The sequence below is a fragment of the Haemaphysalis longicornis genome, unplaced genomic scaffold (assembly GCF_048455015.1).
Source record: "Haemaphysalis longicornis isolate Haplotype H1 unplaced genomic scaffold, Haemaphysalis longicornis Haplotype H1 scaffold_3, whole genome shotgun sequence".
Classification (NCBI taxonomy): domain Eukaryota; kingdom Metazoa; phylum Arthropoda; class Arachnida; order Ixodida; family Ixodidae; genus Haemaphysalis; species Haemaphysalis longicornis.
The window spans coordinates 24,453,952-24,472,303 of record NW_027526335.1 but is presented as its reverse complement, the minus strand read 5'-3'; the positions used below and the strand labels follow the sequence as shown (position 1 = coordinate 24,472,303).

Below are 18,352 nucleotides of genomic sequence, written 5' to 3'. Positions count from 1 at the left end.
AACGACTTCTGCGCTCTATATATGCTATATAGCCTGACGAACGCGCTCAGCGTCTTAGGCCTTGGCGCCTTGGTGTTTTTGCCCACGGAGATGAAACCGCTGGGGGGTAAAAGTATACAGCTTAGCTGCGAAACGAAAGATAAAATGAAGTACGCCTGCTGTCCCAACAGATGGCGCGTGAGCAGTGCGAACGCGGGAAAATTGAATTCAACAAAGCTCTTTTGCCTTCCTCATTGGAAGGAAAGAGAGGGAGGGTCAGAGCGTTAAAAAAAGGGTGAGGGGAGGAGGGAATGCGGTTGGCTCATCACCAGGCTGGGGGTGTTTCTAAACTCTGTAACCGGTGCCCGGAAGGGGCCTGCTGAGCCAGTTGATCTATGCACGCCGGTCGAACTGAAGACGCGATGGTGCAGGTTTACTGGGAGTTCTGGGAGTTCGTTTACTGGGTTTACTGGTAGTTCGTTTACAGGTTTACTGGGAGTTCGGGTGGCTGTCAACCTCCTCGAGGCTCCTACTGGGTAACGGTGGATCGTCCTTGAGGGGGTGAAGTTAGGTTAATTCTGGTCACCCAATTGAGGCTGCAAGACATTTTAGTGGCCGCATGCTCATCTACTTGCAGCGCCAATATCATCATCGTAATCAACCGCACCTTACAATCGTCGTCAGCGATGCGTGTCATCCAGCATCAGCAGTGCCACGAGACAACAGAGATGAAACACGACCACGCGCCCGGCTGGTCGCATGTCTTCGCCGCTCTAGATTTCCGGCAGGGCCTACGCACCAGCAATAAATGTAGTAAGCCACGAGTCCACGGCTCCTTTCGACAACATATCACCCGGCAGAGGTACGGGTGGTAATTACGAGGAACAGTGCTCGCTCGGCACCGGCAAAATTAGCTAGGTCCTACCACACCGCTGCCGTGTGAGATGGAGTGCCGTTGAGTCAGCTCTAGCGGTAAAATGCCACAGGAGTAGCTCTATAAATCACCTCTGCGACTAGGCTGCCGAGTCCGAATTAGAGGTCTACTGCTGTGGGCATTGCGCATAATAACGTTCGTTACACGTGCGACACCCCCTGCGATTCATAGAGTGATAACGGTTATTGAGGGTCGAAGGGGAGGCGTGTTCTGCGGGCCTGCCTGAGGTAAAGATTCCCCGACTAGCCGCACCACGGATCTGATTCGTTAGCAGAGATTGACCGGGAGGTGCTAGTTGTGCACATTGTTTTACCGGCAGCTGCCCTTTAGGGAATGTGCTCCCGTGGTAACGGGAAGAGTCGCGATGCCCTTCCGTGCCCGTCTCAATAAAGAAGTGGGCTCCTAGCCATTGATGATTGTGTAATCTAAACACGCTTTTCTGTCTACGGACAGGTAAATTCTGTACCAGACCATGCGTGCCCTGCATCTCCGCCCGCGAAACCAATGTCACACATCAGAGGCCTTACCTCACGTTACCGTTGTGGTCCGTATCAGCGGCAAGGGGACCAGTATAGTTTCTGGCAATGTTTGCAGCGAAGAAACAAGATAGTGGCAACTTTTTGCGTAATGTCTTCAAAATTACAACTGCCGAATAGGTACGAGATATTTGTTCAGAACAGATTGAGATTGATTCCGAGTTTTTCATGCGTTGATGGACTTGCCATGGGTAGGCAGAAAGACATATCAGTAAAGAAAACTAGCACACTACAGAGCTTTACATATTGTACCTTGGGCACATCTTCGCGTTAGTGCAGCCGACTAAACAATGTTTAGATGCAACAAACATACGCACCAGAAACTCGCGTCCTCATTTGCTTTCCCCATTTAAACTACTTAACCAAAGCTTATGCATTACATGGGAATTTTAAACATGTATCCTTCCTTCAAACATCCTTTATACACCCGTTTTATCAGTTTGTAAAGAAACAATCAGGGCACTGTTTAGTGTGACTGGTACGTATAACATTTGGGGTGAAGTGCCATCGTAGAGCGAGTGCTCCTGAGCGCCCGTTATAAGTCACACAATACGACTTCTTGGTTTTCACAAGACATATTTTTGTCTCTAAGTGTTCGCTTACACTGGCTTACTGTAAACGATCCCGAGGGTGGGTGGTGACGGGTGGGGGTGTGGGGGGGGGGGGATGTAAGACGCAAATAACTTTGCCTGCCAATAAATAATGACTACCCGTGATTTCTTTTGTGTGGATAAGCTACGCACCAACCACATGCGGCTTCGGTGTGTATTGTCACCAGGAAAGAACAGCCGTTTTGCAATTTCATCGGGGAGAAATGAACAAAAAAACCGGAACGTTTTGTAGAATACGCCGTCACCTCGAAGTCTTTGTATTTTTAGTTTCTGTAAATTCCTTACCTTGCCCTTTTTCTTGTATCGTTTTACTTCGTTTTTCTTCTTTCATGATTTAAATTTGCCATTTTTATTCATTGAATTTTGTTCGATTCCAGCCAAATGGGTGCTTCCCCAGAGAAGGGATTTGAGGAGAAGTGTGTAAGCCGCGTGTGTTAATTCACCCACACGGGTCATGATATACAATGCTCTTAGTGACGCCTTCAAAATACAAATCAACCCCAGCAATATTCCAACGTCAGCGCCCCCCTCTACCCTGTTTCCCACAACACTGACGCATCTCGCGTCTGCCTCAACCACTTCTTTTCGATTCCTGGTGTTCGGTAGCAAAACCGCTTCAGCGTCTCCTGTGATGTCGTCTACAGCAATAGAAAGATCTCGCCGCTGACTTTCATGGCGCACAGGATGCCGCCTCAGTTGACTGTCTAAAGCCAGCACTCGTAAATTGGCCGGCTCTAACGAGACCTCGGCGGCCATGATTGTCTCCTCTGTGCTGACACCTAGCATCGCTTTTCCTGCCCGTTTCCTCGACTACAGCGAAGCATGGGAGAATAGATGGTCGTGGCGGGAAGCTGTAAAACCTCTACTAGCGTTAGCTATTATGAAGTCCAGGACGAGGCTCCCGCCCAGGAGGCAATCTTAGGCAGGGCCGCTTGGTGGAAAGAGCATCGGAGCCAAGACGAACGACCTTGCCACTGCGTCCATGCGGAAGCCTTTTATCTTCTGCCACCAGCGATATGCTGTATTTATTGTAAGCGGCATTGTAGAGTACAGGGCAAGGCTGATAACTAATCTTTCTACTACTTGCAGGCAATCTTGAGGAAGCCTGAAAGACTAAGAACTTGGCCTTGAAACGACTTAGGAAAACTTAAAAAACTGAGAAAAAGTGTTCATGATGAGAAGTAGTATGGAGCAAGACAACTAAAGAGACACACATGACGGACGCCAAAGATTTTTAGTCTTTGTCTTGCTTCGTGCTGATTTTTATTATCAGACGCTGGTGTGAACTGACTCGATTTAAATCGCAGTAAAAAAATGAAAGAAGGTTTATTTATTGTCCTAAACATTGCTGATGCTGAGAGGGATGATAGTTGTCAAAAAAAGGAAAGAAGTTTGGAAGGTGGTGGAAGTTTGGTGGTGGTGGTGGTATGGAAACAGGAAAGAAAACTTCGAATATTATAAATTCCGCTTTTAGTTACCTCTACTCTGTCTGCATAGCTGCGCTGAAAGACGGCAGCTGTCTCTGAGTCAGCGTTGCCAAATGATCACTTCATTTCAGATGCGGTTCTTGGTCCCGGAGTCAGCGCTTGGCCGGCCGTTCAGAGAGCATCGATAGCCGGCCTAGCTCTAACATTCCCTGGAAGAATGACTTCTTGCAACTACACGTCCGAGGAAAACTCTTCGAACAGCGAGCAGGTAATAAACATTCATTGTTACTAAAATATACCGCTAATAATGATGATGATTACTGAAATAATATATCACGTGGTCTTACTAAATAATCATTATTCCAAGCACGTACTACTTCTTGGGGCTTCACATACTAATTGAATTTTCAGCTGACAGCAAGGGATTTTGTTGGTGACAAATGTGCGAAAATAGTTTTTTTTATTTACAGCGGGAGACATGCTTTATTTTACAAAAAATCATGTCATGTCGCCTTCAGTCACACGTAAAAAAAATCGACAAGTATAATTACAGGGTTATCACAGTGGTGGAAAATCTGCTCGCCATGGCCCTAAACTTCAATGACTTCCCCGCTTTCTGCCAGCATGCTGCCTGGTGGCGGTCTGACCAGGTGGTGCTGGTGGCACCATACACGGCCATCCTTCTGCTGGCGGTTCTGGGCAATGGCCTGGTCATCGTCACGCTGGCGGTCAACAAGCGCATGCGCACAGTGACCAACCTGTTCCTCCTCAACCTGGCCGTGAGCGACCTGCTGCTCGGGGTGTTCTGCATGCCTTTCACGCTGGCCGGAGTGCTGCTGCGAGAGTTCGTGTTCGGCGAACTCATGTGCAGGCTCATACCGTACCTGCAGGGTGAGCGGACCATTTCCCACCTACCTACTAGTCGCAATGAGATGTCCTAGGAGAAGCTGAGGGCTGTGCATGAGTGAGTGAGTGAGTGAGTGAGTGAGTGAGTGAGTGAGTGAGTGAGTGAGTGAGTGAGTGAGTGAGTGAGTGAGTGAGTGAGTGAGTGAGTGAGTGAGTGAGTGAGTGAGTGAGTGAGTGAGTGAGTGAGTGAGTGAGTGAGTGAGTGAGTGAGTGAGTGAGTGAGTGAGTGAGTGAGTGAGTGAGTGAGTGAGTGAGTGAGTGAGTGAGTGAGTGAGCGAGTGAGTGAGTGAGTGAGCGAGCGAGCGAGCGAGTGAGTGTGTTGTGCCTCCTACACTAACCATAACTGTAACTAGAACTGTAACTAGAACAATAGGAAGCCGTAATGCCAACCAGACCACTAAAACCATGAGTAGTAGGCAACGAAAGCTTCACGTTGCGAACTAACGGATGTTGTACCATAGTTTGGATCGGAAGTAAAAATGTAGCTTTAAAATAATTGTACATGTACTTCAATGCACGCCCTTATAGTGAGTGTCCCGAAGTCTCACTGTAAGCACGTGTCACAAGGCATTTAAAAGCGAAATTCCTTCAATAAGCCTCTTCAAACACTTTCAACAAGCCACCTAGAAAGGCATCACCGCATACTGAACTCGCAACTTACACAGTTTAGAGGATGTCGCCGCAGTGCATCTTCATACAAATCTGACTCCGCTTACTGCACCTTTGGGATGTAATATGCGGGCTGAAAGAATCTTTAATGAAGGATTGCTAATCCATGGAGGGTAAAGGTACGTTAATCATTGAGATGTACTGGACATCAATTCACCGCTAATGTACCGTGCTTACTGAGTGGTGTATCCTCATCTCACGCAGTTTTCAGATTCCGGCATTCTGTTCATTATCGCTTGATTACTACTAAAGAGTCAGTTGCGCAAGTAGCTCGGTATCGCGCTATGGTAAAGCCGGTATTCAGGCAAGCTCTTCAGATTTTCGTGATTGAATCACTCTCCCGCTCGGGGAAGAATTTATTTGCAATTACCGCAATCAGATAAACTGTCTTTCTGCCTCAGTAGTTTTTTACGTGTAAATTCTCAACGAGTCCGTATAAATACTCAACGAGTCTGTTTTGAGCCTCTTTTTTATTGTTCGTCGTTAAAACTGCGTCGAATTTGAGCCGCTGAAACAGAACTGTTTTTTTTACCTGAGGTAGCCATGGGTAATTACGTATGCCTTGATTTTTGTATTGTGGTACATCACTGATTCAGCAAAACTTCTACCAGATTGATAAAATTCTTCTTCAGTTTCTGCGTGTGCGATGGGCATACTTGACTTACCCGTCCTAGACGGTCCGAGGGCAGTCCTAGGATTGACCGGAAGTCCCATAGGGATACATGGAAAACATTGCCTCTCGGGCAGTCCGCGGGCGATCCGGGACGGATAATCAAGCAGGTCCAGTATTGAGGAGTGCAGCTAGCACAGCTTCTCGACTTCACTTTATTTTTCTTCCCCCACCTATTGGGACCCGTCCCCAGTGGAAATCACACTGGCAGGCCTGGAATTCGGGAAACTCTGTACAGACAGCAGTCATTTCCGCCCGGGAGCAATCCATCACTCTGTATTTGCTCTGCAATTTTCGGCACTGTCTGTGCAGCCCGGACAAAGCTTCCCTATGCAAGGTCGTGTCTTAAATATCACTACGAAGGCGCCAGCAATCAAAAACCCGCGGGGATCTGGGCAACATTCAGAAAACAAGGAATTCAACAGTCGGTTGTCTAATAGCTAGCACCCAGAAGGTCCAAGCTGTTTTTACATGGAGTGATGAGTTCTTTTATGAATTGTGACAGGTAAATAAACAGCAACGCCTCTCGGCATTCAATGGCTATCAGCTCGCCCACGTTGACAGCTGCAGATTTACTTGACATAGGAGTTGCGAAACTCCCCATAAGCTGCATGCATCAAAAAGTGGTCCTACGATTGGTCCGCTGTTTTGGATCTTGTTTTGCAGTGGTGCCATCTGTTGGTGACAAAATAAACTATACAACGTGCTTCGCCGCTCGACGACCTGAGCGACAAATGGTATTTGAGTGCTTACGTGAGCTTGTTATGTTAAAGGAGCCCAATGTGTTCAACTTTCCAAGCGTTTTATATACATACCAAGCAAGAGTAGTAAAAACAAATGCTACCGTGGGGTCAACCATCACTTGCGCACTGTCGTCTGCTGGGCGTCATCTACGGTCTTCTGGCGGCAAAAAATTAAATAAAACGTCGCTTCGACGGCTTTCTACGAGCTGAAAAGGATTATTTAGAGCCGCTTCATCGGCTACTGGGTTTGTTTTGGCATACAATGTGCTGTAGACCAAATGATAACTGCCAATTTAATACTTCAGGTCGGCCAGAAACTTATACTTCAGTCGCCCAGAAACTTATTTGGAAGTCATCTAAATTATGCGAAGCTTTTGGTAGTAATTGACTGGCCTTTGTCGTCTTGTCCTGCAGTATGCAGTGTAATGGCAAGAAATCCCACCCGATATTCTTGAGAACTGACAAACAGACACACTCACGAAATTCTAATTATGCCACGAGAGGATAAAGAAACTGCGATCGGTTGCAGGGTTAACGCATCTGTAAAAAACTGTGGTTCATTCCTCTGTCATAGGAATCAGTAAAACACGAAAGGGAAATGTGCAGCGAAATCTGCAGCTAAGCATGATTGGCAGGTCGGCGGCTGTCTTGTGGGTTTGCTTGGGGAGCGACGTCCTGCTGGCAGGTGGCTTCGGCAAAACTGTACTGGCGTCATTTTCGTGACGGATATGGCCGGGGGCCCCGCATGATGGCGGGGCCCCCGGCCATCATGCCGCGTTGCGCCATTGCCGGGGGTGAAAGAGCATGGCCGCATGTCCTGCCACAGGCGGTTGCGAGTTGAGCGTCCATCGTGGCTGTGGAAGGCACCATGTGAATTCGTGTTCCTTGGTGGCGCCGGGCACCTACCGGTAAAATAGGTATAAGCGACTCCCCTGCCTGGCGCTCGGCCCTTGTGTGGGACTACAACGCTTGGGAAGTTCATCCGGCTTGCACGGGAAATCGCCCCTATGGAAAGGGGCGGCTGCAAAAACGCAAGAACTTTTTTTTTTCCTGGTATATCGCGGCATAAAACACGTTCGTGTTAAAATATAAAACCCGAAAACGAACAACCCTAAGTATAACGTCCTGATGATGATGATGATTGCTATTGGTTTCCCCTTTTTGTAGCGGGGTGATGACATGTCATCTTACCAAAAAGGACTAATATACTTATATTTTATACTCTTGGTTTAATGCTAGCACTACTTAGGGCAGGTAAAAAAAGCTTGTTAGGCACAAAATACTTTTTTTTTCTGTTACAAGTGGTAACTGTCCTAGGCAATATTCCCCGCTCTGCTTTTCGTCTACCAGCATTATAATCTTTTCGTCGCCTCGACAGCCTTGAAGTTAACTTCCTATGTCCTACCCCTAAATCCTAAGGCTTCTGGAAGCCGAATATTTCCCTCATGTAGATTTGGATGGATACCCTCGCATTCTAACACTATGTGCCTCATAGTTTGTGTTTCTTTTCCGCAGACCACGCATACCCCAATATTTTGTGAATACTTCCCCACAAAGCTCCTGGTTCGCAAGCAACCTGCTCTAGCCTCAAAAAGCAAAACACTGCCCTGGGAATTATCGCAGACATGTTCCTTTTAAATGTTCGATTTCTCAGCCCTGTACATCTCTAACGACGTTTTACCTTCCATTTTTTCTCTCCATTTATTCATTTCAATCTACCTTGCCTTTTTTTTGGTTACCTTGGCTGTATTGTATTCTTCACTGTTCTTTCTGTATTTCATCGTTAGCCTGCTAGTCTTCCTTAACCACTGCGTATTCACACTTTTCAAGTATAGGTACCTAAAAACCCTAGCTGCCCACCTTCGTTGATCCATTGCTCTCAACCTCATCTCAAAACATATTTTACTCTGAGCTTCTCTAACTTCAAATGACGCCCAGCTCATATCTCCCTGAAATGCTTCGTTAGTTGTTTTTCCATGCGCGACTAAGGCCAAACGGCCTACCGTTCTCTGGTTCTTGAAGTGCAGAGTTGCGCTGCCTGACACGAAAACGTAGAATAGGGTGAAACTTGTCTGTTTTGTGTAATTCCCCCTGTTCTACGTTTTCGTGTCAGGCAGCGCAGCTCTGCACTTCAAGATGTTAAAACACCAACTAGCCCACTCCCATGCCTTGCTGTTCTCTGGTTCACTTCAAGGCGTGATAGAACGTCTTATTTTAAGCAGAGAACAGCATTCGCAAATGTGAGACCCAGAACCATTACTCCTTTCCACATTCCCCTTACTACTTCATATTTGTTATACCCCCACAGAGCTCTATGCTTCATTATAGCTGCGTTTTGCTTTCCTTCGGCCTTAAGTTGCTCCTCGGGAGTTCCTAAGTAGTTATCCCCTTCGTTTATCCACACTCCCAAATATTTATATTCCTTCACTCTGGGTAGTTCGCCTTGCTGGATAGACACTGCGTCAGTGGTAGCGTCATTGAAAACCATTATTCCCGATTTTTATGCGCTAAAATTTACCCAGAGGTCGCTGGCTTCCTGGCCGCTAATATTTATTAGCCGTTGCATACCGGTCTGGTTATCAGCTAAAAGAACAATATTGTCTACGTATAACATTCCCGGAATATGCTGTTGTACCACTTCGCCTTGCAGCATATGGGTTAGGCTGAACCCTACTTGACTTTCTTCCAGTTTTTTTTCTAAGCCTGCCATGTAAAACATAAACAGCATTGGGCTCAAAGGGCATTCTTATTTCAGTCCCCGATGGGTGTTGACCTGCTGGGCGCATTTCTGTCCTTCCCATGTAAGGTGCACTCTATTGCCTTTATAGATTGCTATAAGGAACTGTATTAGCTCGTCATCTAATCCCTGGGGTTTCAGCATTCTCCACAGCCGTTCTCTGTTTACGTTATCATATGCCCCCTTAATGTCCAAGAACATAATCCATAATGGTCTATTCTGCGCTGTCACAATTTCAATGCATTGCGTTATCACGAACAAATTATCATCCAAACGCCTGTCTTTTCTAAATCCATTCTGCAGTTCCCCAAGTATTTCATTTTCTTCCATCCATGCTTGAATTTCTGCTTGCAGCGCCTTCATTACGAATCTATACACCACTGACGTTGCTGTCAGTGGTCTGTATGAATCAATACTGGCTTTGTTGCCTCTGCCTTTAAATAATCAATTCATCCTACTTTCTAGCCATTCTTCTGGTACTTGTTTGGTTTGTATCACCTTATCTATTGTCCTCATAAACGATTCCTTACTTTCAGGTCTAAGGAGGTTTATCGGTTGCATTGGTATTCCATCCGGGCCCACTGCAGTCTGGGGGGAAACCTTTTGCTCTGCTTTTTCCAATCAAGCTTGCTCAAACTTATTTACCTTACCGCAGTCTTCTGTGGCGCTGATGTTATCGGTGCTGGTTTCCCTACCACTATTGTCCTAAACTTCTCACTAATCACTCGATGAATATGCGCCGCCAACGCGTGCTCTCCTTCTAAATGTTTTCCCTCCTCATCAATCAAGAATTAGTACTCTTTAGTACTAAAGTTTGCTTTCCCGCAAGAAGACCCTGTGTGCAGGGGTGCACCCTTTACAGGCCGCTAGCTTCGTTTTATTGGCGTCACTTCCGTGACGGATATGACATCAGGGAAATCTTGGAGTATCCAGGAATAAAACGCTTTCGTGTTAATAAAAAAATTATTACATTTTTTATGTTTGCTTTGCGATACTGGTGCTTCTTGCACTTTGAAATGTGGAATCGCCGGGAAACGCTTCATGTAGCGTGTCGAAGTGCTTTGATGGCGCTTTTGTGTTGTCGAACCAAAATTACAATATATCGCAGACGTTACACGAGCTTCCGTATTTCTCTTCAAGAAACTTTTTTTTTCTAATGTACACGGAACTCCCGCTAAGACGAACTCGGTTAAGACGAATTCTCGCTTATGCCGAGCAACGTGCCGAACAACGTTCTCTTCCGTTAAGACGAACAGCTTTCGGGGTGACCGTCACTGTTGGCGATTCCTTGGCAGTGAACATGGCAGTCCTGGCGGGCTGCGACGAGTAATTCACGCGACCAGAGGGAACTAAAAGTAAAACAAAACCACAGCGCGAAGCGAATTCGCTCCACACAAAAAGGGCGGGAGCGAAAAAAAGAGACGCGAATAAAGCTACCATTTCTCCCACCCTTCAACCCAAGGAGCCACCGGCATAGCAAAAAAAGAAGACCGAGGGGAGTTTTGTAGCCGCGTGCTCTGGATGGGCGAGGCACATATATAAGAGGATAAGAAAAGCAAAGAAAAGTGATGACGGAGACTTCCTGTTCGCGAACGTAGCAGCTCTAATAACCAATGACGTTTCTCAGCGGGAGCATGTAAGTTCTGGTCGGTTCGCGTCGCGACTACCATCGCGTCACCACCGCGAAAACGAGGAGTTCTCTTTTTGTCTCCGCTTCTTTGTTGCTTGAGGTAGCGGGTGTACGCTCTCCATCGCCGCTTGGATTGGATAAAACCAGGCAAGAGCACTCGAAGAGAGTCTTCTTTCAAGTTGGGCGCTCAACCCAATTATTCTTTGTTTCCTTTTCCCCCATTGCAAGTCTACTTCATTGACCGTCTTGAAGCAAGATATTTGCGTGCACCTAAGCGTGTTGCCGACTCTTTCTCAGGAGGGCTTCTGATCAGATGAAATTCTGATAAGACAAACAAATTATCATGGTCCGTTCGAGTTTGCCTTAACGGGAGTTCACTTAACTTGTCACGAGGGTGCTCTCGCTGCTGTTTGTGATGGTTGTTGATGGTGTTGACTGCGCCATGGGCGCGTATACCCTTGATTTGTTCACCGTCCAACTGACCTCTTCATTCGCGTCGAGATCGGTATTTCGCGAATGTGTCACTCGTGTCGCGTCCGAATTCATCTTAGCTCATTAATCACAACAGTTTTACGTATCTGGCCTTCGTATTTTTTCTGCTAGTTCTCCACTGCCGCTTTCCCTGAGTGGTGTCGCTACCTGGCTGCAATAGGACACCGGTGTTGCTCTGCGTTCGTTCCGTCTTTGTTGGTGGCGGGCGCGACAGTTTGTGTATCCTTCATTTCAATCTTTCGCAGAAAGTATTCTCGCTGTCACTCGGCATTTCAGCGTCCTTGTTCTTCATTAATGAATGAATGCGCTCGTCTCGGTTCAATTGCAGCAACGCCAGCGTGGTCAGAGCCACGAGATCAGCGGTGATCGAATGCATGCGTACCTACATGCATTGAGCGGCTGTGGTCCTGTCCGTGTGATAATCTTCTTAGCTTTCCGAAATGCATCCAATGGCCGTGAAAACTGCACCGATCACATAACTGCACATGTCTCGTCACTTAACCACCAGCTTAAATGGGCCATGCAGACGAAACACGAATACTGGAACCACTTTTAACGTAGATTTCGCTGAAATAAGCTATATAACAAGGAAAAAATGGAATGGACATGCGACCCACTAGCTCATTTCCCGCAACAGAAGCTATGATGTCGTATGTGGCTGTTCTGCGATCGGCTGAGGCCGCCAAAAGCAAACGCAAATTTTGCAGGGCTTACAAGCTTGCCGAACGAGCTATTTGTGCCTAAATTAAGGGCACATTCTTTTTATAGCAGTAAGAATGGTGGGACAAACGGTGGAAGTTACCAAAGTACCCGTTAACATAGTAGCACCGATGCATACTGCTGTTGGTACTGTGCGCACTATGCTTGTTTTAGCTGCACAGCACTGCGGCACTTTGGGGTTGTCGCAGACGACACTGGCCGATTTGCGTAAGCGGCGGCATCTTACGTGACCATATTTGTCGAGCGAACACCATGTTTCACGAAACGATTATTTTCTACCTTAAGAAAAATAAGCCAGGTGCAAATATGATCAAAAACATGGCAAAGGCAGAAAACGGCCCGCCGCGGTATGGTGGCGCCATTTAGGTTGACTAACGGAAAACAAGGCTTCGCAGCAGCTTCTACGCCTTTTCTTGTGATGTCATTGCAGATGTAATAAAAACACACGATTTGGCGAAAAGTATAATTTTTAACTTCTTTTGATTAATTTCTCAGTGAATAAAGCATCATTTGCTTCCGGACAAGCGCTGGGGGTACTATAAACCCGAAATCTTTCGAATAAAACAAACTTGTGATTTGTCTGTATGGCCCTTGAAGTGACAAGAGCGCGTGCGATTTTCTTACCGTAGTTACCATGGTTGCTATATGGGTGCAGCATTTTATTTATTTATTTATTTATTTATTTATTTATTTATTTATTTATTTATTTATTTGAAGTGCCCACAAACAGCGCTATGCCTTCTCGGGTGATGCACTGGGTACATAGGGAATAAAAGGCATATATATAAACAGACAACATATAAAGAAGGCAGGGTTCTCCTCACAGTGGGCGTGGGTGGAAATGCCGCCCAGTGCTCCGCTTCACCGCCTACTGCTTTCGGTAGGCCATCCCCTGCTCCGGCTGACCCGTTTGAAATGCGCCCCTGAGCAACTAAAAAGGATCACTGCTCCAGAGCAGCGCCAGCAGCAACGGGTCGCACCTCCCGCCATCTGGTTATGTGAAAAAGAGTCTGAGTAGAGGGCTTGGAAGACTCAGCGTGTCAGCTGCAGGCAAATGTGGGAGCTAATGCTTGCGCTTATCACTTTAATACTGTGTTTAATAGCTTACACATTTCACCACGCAGCAGCCCCACTATGTCCGGTTTTTGACGAGAGTTCTTCAATATTTGAGACAAAAATTTAAAATTCGTAAGCCTCTCAGAAATTCCTGTGGAGAACCCTGAATGAAGGGTAACAAATCAAAAGTGGGTAAAAATAAACAAGTTCATATATACGAAAGTAGAGTGGCATCAAAAAAGGCAAAAAAATTTTGTGAACACGAGCTCGGAGGTCGTGTGTAGAGCACTCGTTAGCTGAACACATATAATCATAAGCAAGGTGGCGCTTTTGGTGAAGAAACACAAGGACAAATGTTAATCGACCAGATTTAGCGAAAATCCCCAAGGTGGAGTACGTTTCTGCGAAGGAAAGTTGGGCATCCACCTAAATGCAGCCGTATGACTACAAAGGAAAGCTTTACAGCTTTCTCAGAAACTTCGCAGTTGAAGAAAAAAAAGTTGGATGCCAAACTTTCCTTTGCAAACACAAGGCGAGAGGGAAAAAGTACAGGTGCGACCTCTCCACAACATGCCTATCCAAAATATCACATATTTAAGAGCGCCTAGATAAAACCATGTCTTCGCAGCTTGTTTTTGGGTTTTGTCAAACGAATTCTGAGTTCTACGCTTCATGTCGGATTATCCTGACGCATGCAGTCGGCGTCTCAGGAATTGGCGCCTTGGCGTTTTTTCCCACGGAGTTCCTTTTGGCCCACGGCGATGAAACCTTTTGGGTTAAAGGTATACAGCTTTGCTGCAAAACTAGCTGTTTAACGTGCGGAACAAGTGCAGCTTGGTGGGTCAGTTGGTACATATTCACGGAAGGGGAAACCAGCGAAAAAAGATGCAAACACAAGGAATGTTTCGAACAGACGCAAACGCAATTTTCAGTCTGTCAGAAAATATCGCTCAACAAGTGACAGACGGGTGATGTGACAGAAAAACGGTGCAATGTCTTTTCACCGTCTTTGCACACAACAACCCTTCTCAATGAAGCAAAGAATTGCCGCAACTTGCCGACTGTTTCGGGGGGAGTTTGCGGATAGCGTACACAACATCTTTCTCGGTAATGTTAGGGATTTGTGATATGTACCTGGAAACCCAGTTTGCCGCCGCTGTCAGAAGACGTCAAGTAGGTCGAAGAAATATGACGCCCGAAAAGTTTACCTGCGCCTCCCGGTTCAGACACCAACATGTCACCACCCTGAAGGGTTATGCTTTCCCGTTCATGACTTGTGCGGAAAGTCATAAACCGCCAGAACTCCCGAGGGTAGAGGGTAAGAGATGATTCAGTGTATTCGGTAAACGCCTTTTTTGCCCCGGGCAAGAACCTTTTTCACTAACGATCGCCATTCCTTGAAGCTTACGAGAGAGGACGGGCAGTTGTGAGCCTTAAACAAGCGGTGACATAGACGTTTTCTTCGATGCGCTCCACGAAGATCGTGATTGAGCCAAAATGATTGGGTGCCCTTTTTGCAGCGTTGCTGTGATAAAATCTGCTGACTTTCTGATTTCACTGCCCCGATAAATTTTCTTTGCTTTTAAAAAAACCAGTCCAACGCACATTCTTTGTAAAATAATGCTGGTGCTATCGGTCATGCATTAATGTTTTTCCTGAAATAAGTTTGAGATTTTCTCTTAGTTGATCATGTACGAGCCAAGCCATTTTAGTGGTTTGGAACTGTCTCGCCTGTCAATACTTCTTGTTCAACTATTGTTTTGATAGGCCCGGGCAGCAGAATGGAGTTACAAACCGACACAGACAATGGTGTCGCATTTAGGTGTCCCAAGGGGTAGCCTACCGCCTCTAAAAATCACGTTACCGCCGCCGTCCTTTGCTCCCGCGGGGCTAGTCTACACTGGGAACGGACGAGCCTTCTCAGATACTTCTCTCTGCCTTATCCGTTGCTCGCAAGTGATATTGAACGTTTTCGTTATCGTTCTTGTTTTTATTTATTTATTTATTGGCGGTGGGGGCGGTGATGGTAGTGGATACAGCAAGAAGAGATGTTTGGGAAATCCGTAAACGCGGACCTTAGCAGTGGTTTAAAACTGGCTGTTGTGCCGATGGATTGCTTCCCCCGTGCCTCTAAAAAACTTAATGTTAGTGAGGTACCATTTTGATTTTTTCATAGCGTTCTGGAGACAGAATAGCGGCCACTCGTTGTTTCTCATGTTGGTGTTTGTTCTCTGCAAACGGCGGTGCTACGGGACGGCGTACACTCCCGGATACAGAAAATGTTTTACTGTTCCCAACGCGGCACTTATAGCACCACAGCCGCAGCGCCATCGTACCCGCGCACGAAGCTTATGCCCGTTTTACTTGCGCTTTCCAAGATACCCACAAAAATAACAAAGAGAAGAAAAAAAAACGTGCAAAGCAAAGTGTAATTTTATAACAACTTTTTTGCTGTATTGGGTTGTCTACGGCCGGTGTTGGGACGAACAAATCCGGTCCCCTTCGCAATTTAGATGCGAAGACCGAGGAAACAGCAGAGCTGGTCGGCTTCACAAGCTTTATTAAACCGCTTTTTTAAGAAAAAGATGGTCAAAAGCAGAGCTTTCTTCATGCAAACTGAGTGAAATCAAAGTTCACAATCCACCGTCCTTAAGTCCAAAATCCCAACTGTCAAATTCCGAAACCAAAGTCCGCAACTTATTCAAAGTGCACAGCCAACGCCCGCGCAACAAACCAATAGGAAATGCGGGGCGACCCGAATGCGATCATAGCGCAATCGTCCTGTTTCCGATGACGCATGATGGTTGGCTCCGTGCGATTTGCGATTTCGCAGGATTCACACGACGGAGAAATCCCATCGTTCTCGTCCGCCGAGCCCGCTAACGTGACCAGTTTTAGGCTCCGCCCCTCGGCTGGGAACGCCCGCGGATGCTCCGGGAAGGAAAATGTCTCCGCATATTTACGCTCGACGGCGGCGGACCTACGCGGGGAATCGAGCCTATTTTTGGCACTGTGGCCACAGGGTTTGTTGTACCAGGTGCGAGGGCGACTTTTTTGAGGCGGCGTGGTCGACACGTATGAACGATTGAGATACCAAGGCGTTGGACTGGGCTAGTTGGTACATGTTTGAATGGAATAAAAACCAGCGGTAAACACAGGACACAGAACAAAACGACGAGAGTAGCTCATATTCGCCGTATGGGACTGGCCAACCAAAAATCCATGACGAGAAAGCTTCGCGTTCTTTGGCCTACAAGTAGTGAGGTGAATTTTGTGCCGCCTTTCTCAGGTGACGACCCCCCCTGGCTTGACTGGCGGCTCACTGATTCTTTTTTCCCCGTCCGGCCTGCCACGGCGGCTCTGGCTTTCGCTGGCTGGGTTCTTCTCCAGCCTCCGGGTCGTCTCCGTGCCGGCGCTTGCCTGGCTGCACCTCGAAGTCCATCCTTTCGCTCCCGGCTTTGGTAGTTGCAGCGCTGTCCTATCTTGAGCGGTGGCGTCCGTATCCCGGGTAGAGTCGGCTGCTTGCCCGCTGCTCTTCTCCGTCGTCACTGTCTTGCTACCGTCTTTTTACTTAGTGACCACGCTCGTTGCCGGCTCATGGTTTGGGTGGTTCAGGTATTGTGGGCGCCGCTGCAGCTTCTGGTGGTTCCTCGTTCATAAGGGGATCACTGTTGTTTCCTTTGAAAACCTCGACCCGCAGCCCGAGCGTATACGAGCGGGCGCAGTCAGCCTGCTTGTTACCGAACGCGTGGCATTCGGTGCACCTGTTGACCCGGCATTCTCGGCGAATGTTCCCTGCTCTGTGACACCTGAGGAACGTTAGGGCTCGTCCAGGTGCCTCGAGCAGCGCATTTCGGGGGCCTAACCACAGCTGGTGAGGCAGCTGGTCTGTAGAGATACACTTGCGCAAAACGAGCCGCACAATTCGTGTTTGGCACCTCGTACAACAAGGGCACAATGCCATCTGTCACTCACCACCTCCTTCGCCGGTCACGTGGAAGGCGACCCAATGCAGCTTCACCCGGAGCTCGTGCCTTGCGAGGTCGACGACGGAGCAGAACCGTCTCTTCAGTCTGGGCGGCACACTTTCCAGCAGTTTTTCTTGGCGTCACCCGTCCGGATATTAAGGAGACAAATGTGGGGCATCTGGTAGGCCCCTATGAAACAAACTTCCTCGGGATTCACACCACGGACGGATATGAGGCGCGAACACAGCGTCACCGGATGGTCCGTCTTGGCGGCGCATCCACACGTGCGGACCAACTAGCAGACGACAGCTCAGAGGAAGCGAGGCGGCTTTCGAGAGGCACACATCGAGACACCCTAGCTCTCGATCGCCAACAGCGCCCCCAAACGCCAAGGCGCGCTTCGCCTGCCACTTCCACACGTTTGAAAGAAATAAAAACCAGCGGTAAACACAGGACACAGAAGAAAACGACGGGTTTTCTTCAAGCTGACCTGCTGTTTGGCGTTCCCTACTTGTTTTCAGCAAATAAAAGGGGTCCGCATTTATAAGCCACATTCTCATAGGCCGCCGATCTTTTAGAAGACAGAAGGTTTGGCTCAGTGGTGAATGCGCTTGTTTTTGTTCAGCAAGCGTTCTAACATTGGCGTGAACAAGGGTGGTAGTCTGTTACTCGCAATATTCCACAGCGGTATGTGCGTGTTAAAAATGTGTGTTCCTTTAGTTATGAACAGCAGCTAACTATTGCTTGAATACCTTAGGGAAAAGCTTTTAAGTGTTCATGGAAGCGCAATCAGCTCTGTTGTCACTCCTAATTATCCTGGTACTTTCAGTGCAAATCAGGCATTATGGAAAGCGTATACTCAGCTCTACAAAAGTCCGTGATTACCTTTGTACATTTCACTCAAGGCCAGTAAACACATCCAGAAGTTCGGAATCTGCGTTGCGACGAGTGGAAAGACAAGGAAATAAAAGAGTGGAGGAATCCCAACAACACGGCTGACCGTTGGGCCTAATTAATGTTGCGACACAGCATGCCGCTACCCTGTGCGCGCGTGCTAGAAGTTTAGCATAGTGCGCCGAAGCTTCGTGTGCTGCAGCAAAGCCCGCCCTCCTCAAACAAGCTACGACAAGCGGGGTCGTGTTGAGACTTGACTCTACGAACAGACTCCGCTCACCGAGAGCTCCTTTCCCCCTTCTCTCAGATTCAACGTGCGTCAGCGCTATCACGCGAGCGGAAAATGGTGTTCTCCTGTGTGTGTACTTTGTTCGACCCGT

The 18,352-nt window shown here is 47.4% G+C and overlaps 1 protein-coding gene across 1 annotated transcript in view; it reads left to right on the top strand.

Moving 5' to 3' along the window:
• The window catches only part of LOC144174157 (cholecystokinin receptor-like), a 106,520-nt gene that overhangs the window by 41,502 nt on the left and 46,666 nt on the right, over positions 1-18,352 (top strand). Inside the window, exons 2-3 of the mRNA XM_077702655.1 lie at positions 3,619-3,755; positions 4,111-4,378. Coding sequence (XP_077558781.1) covers positions 3,705-3,755; positions 4,111-4,378 — 319 coding nt within the window. The 5' untranslated portion in view covers positions 3,619-3,704. The remainder of the gene's footprint in view (positions 1-3,618; positions 3,756-4,110; positions 4,379-18,352) is intronic.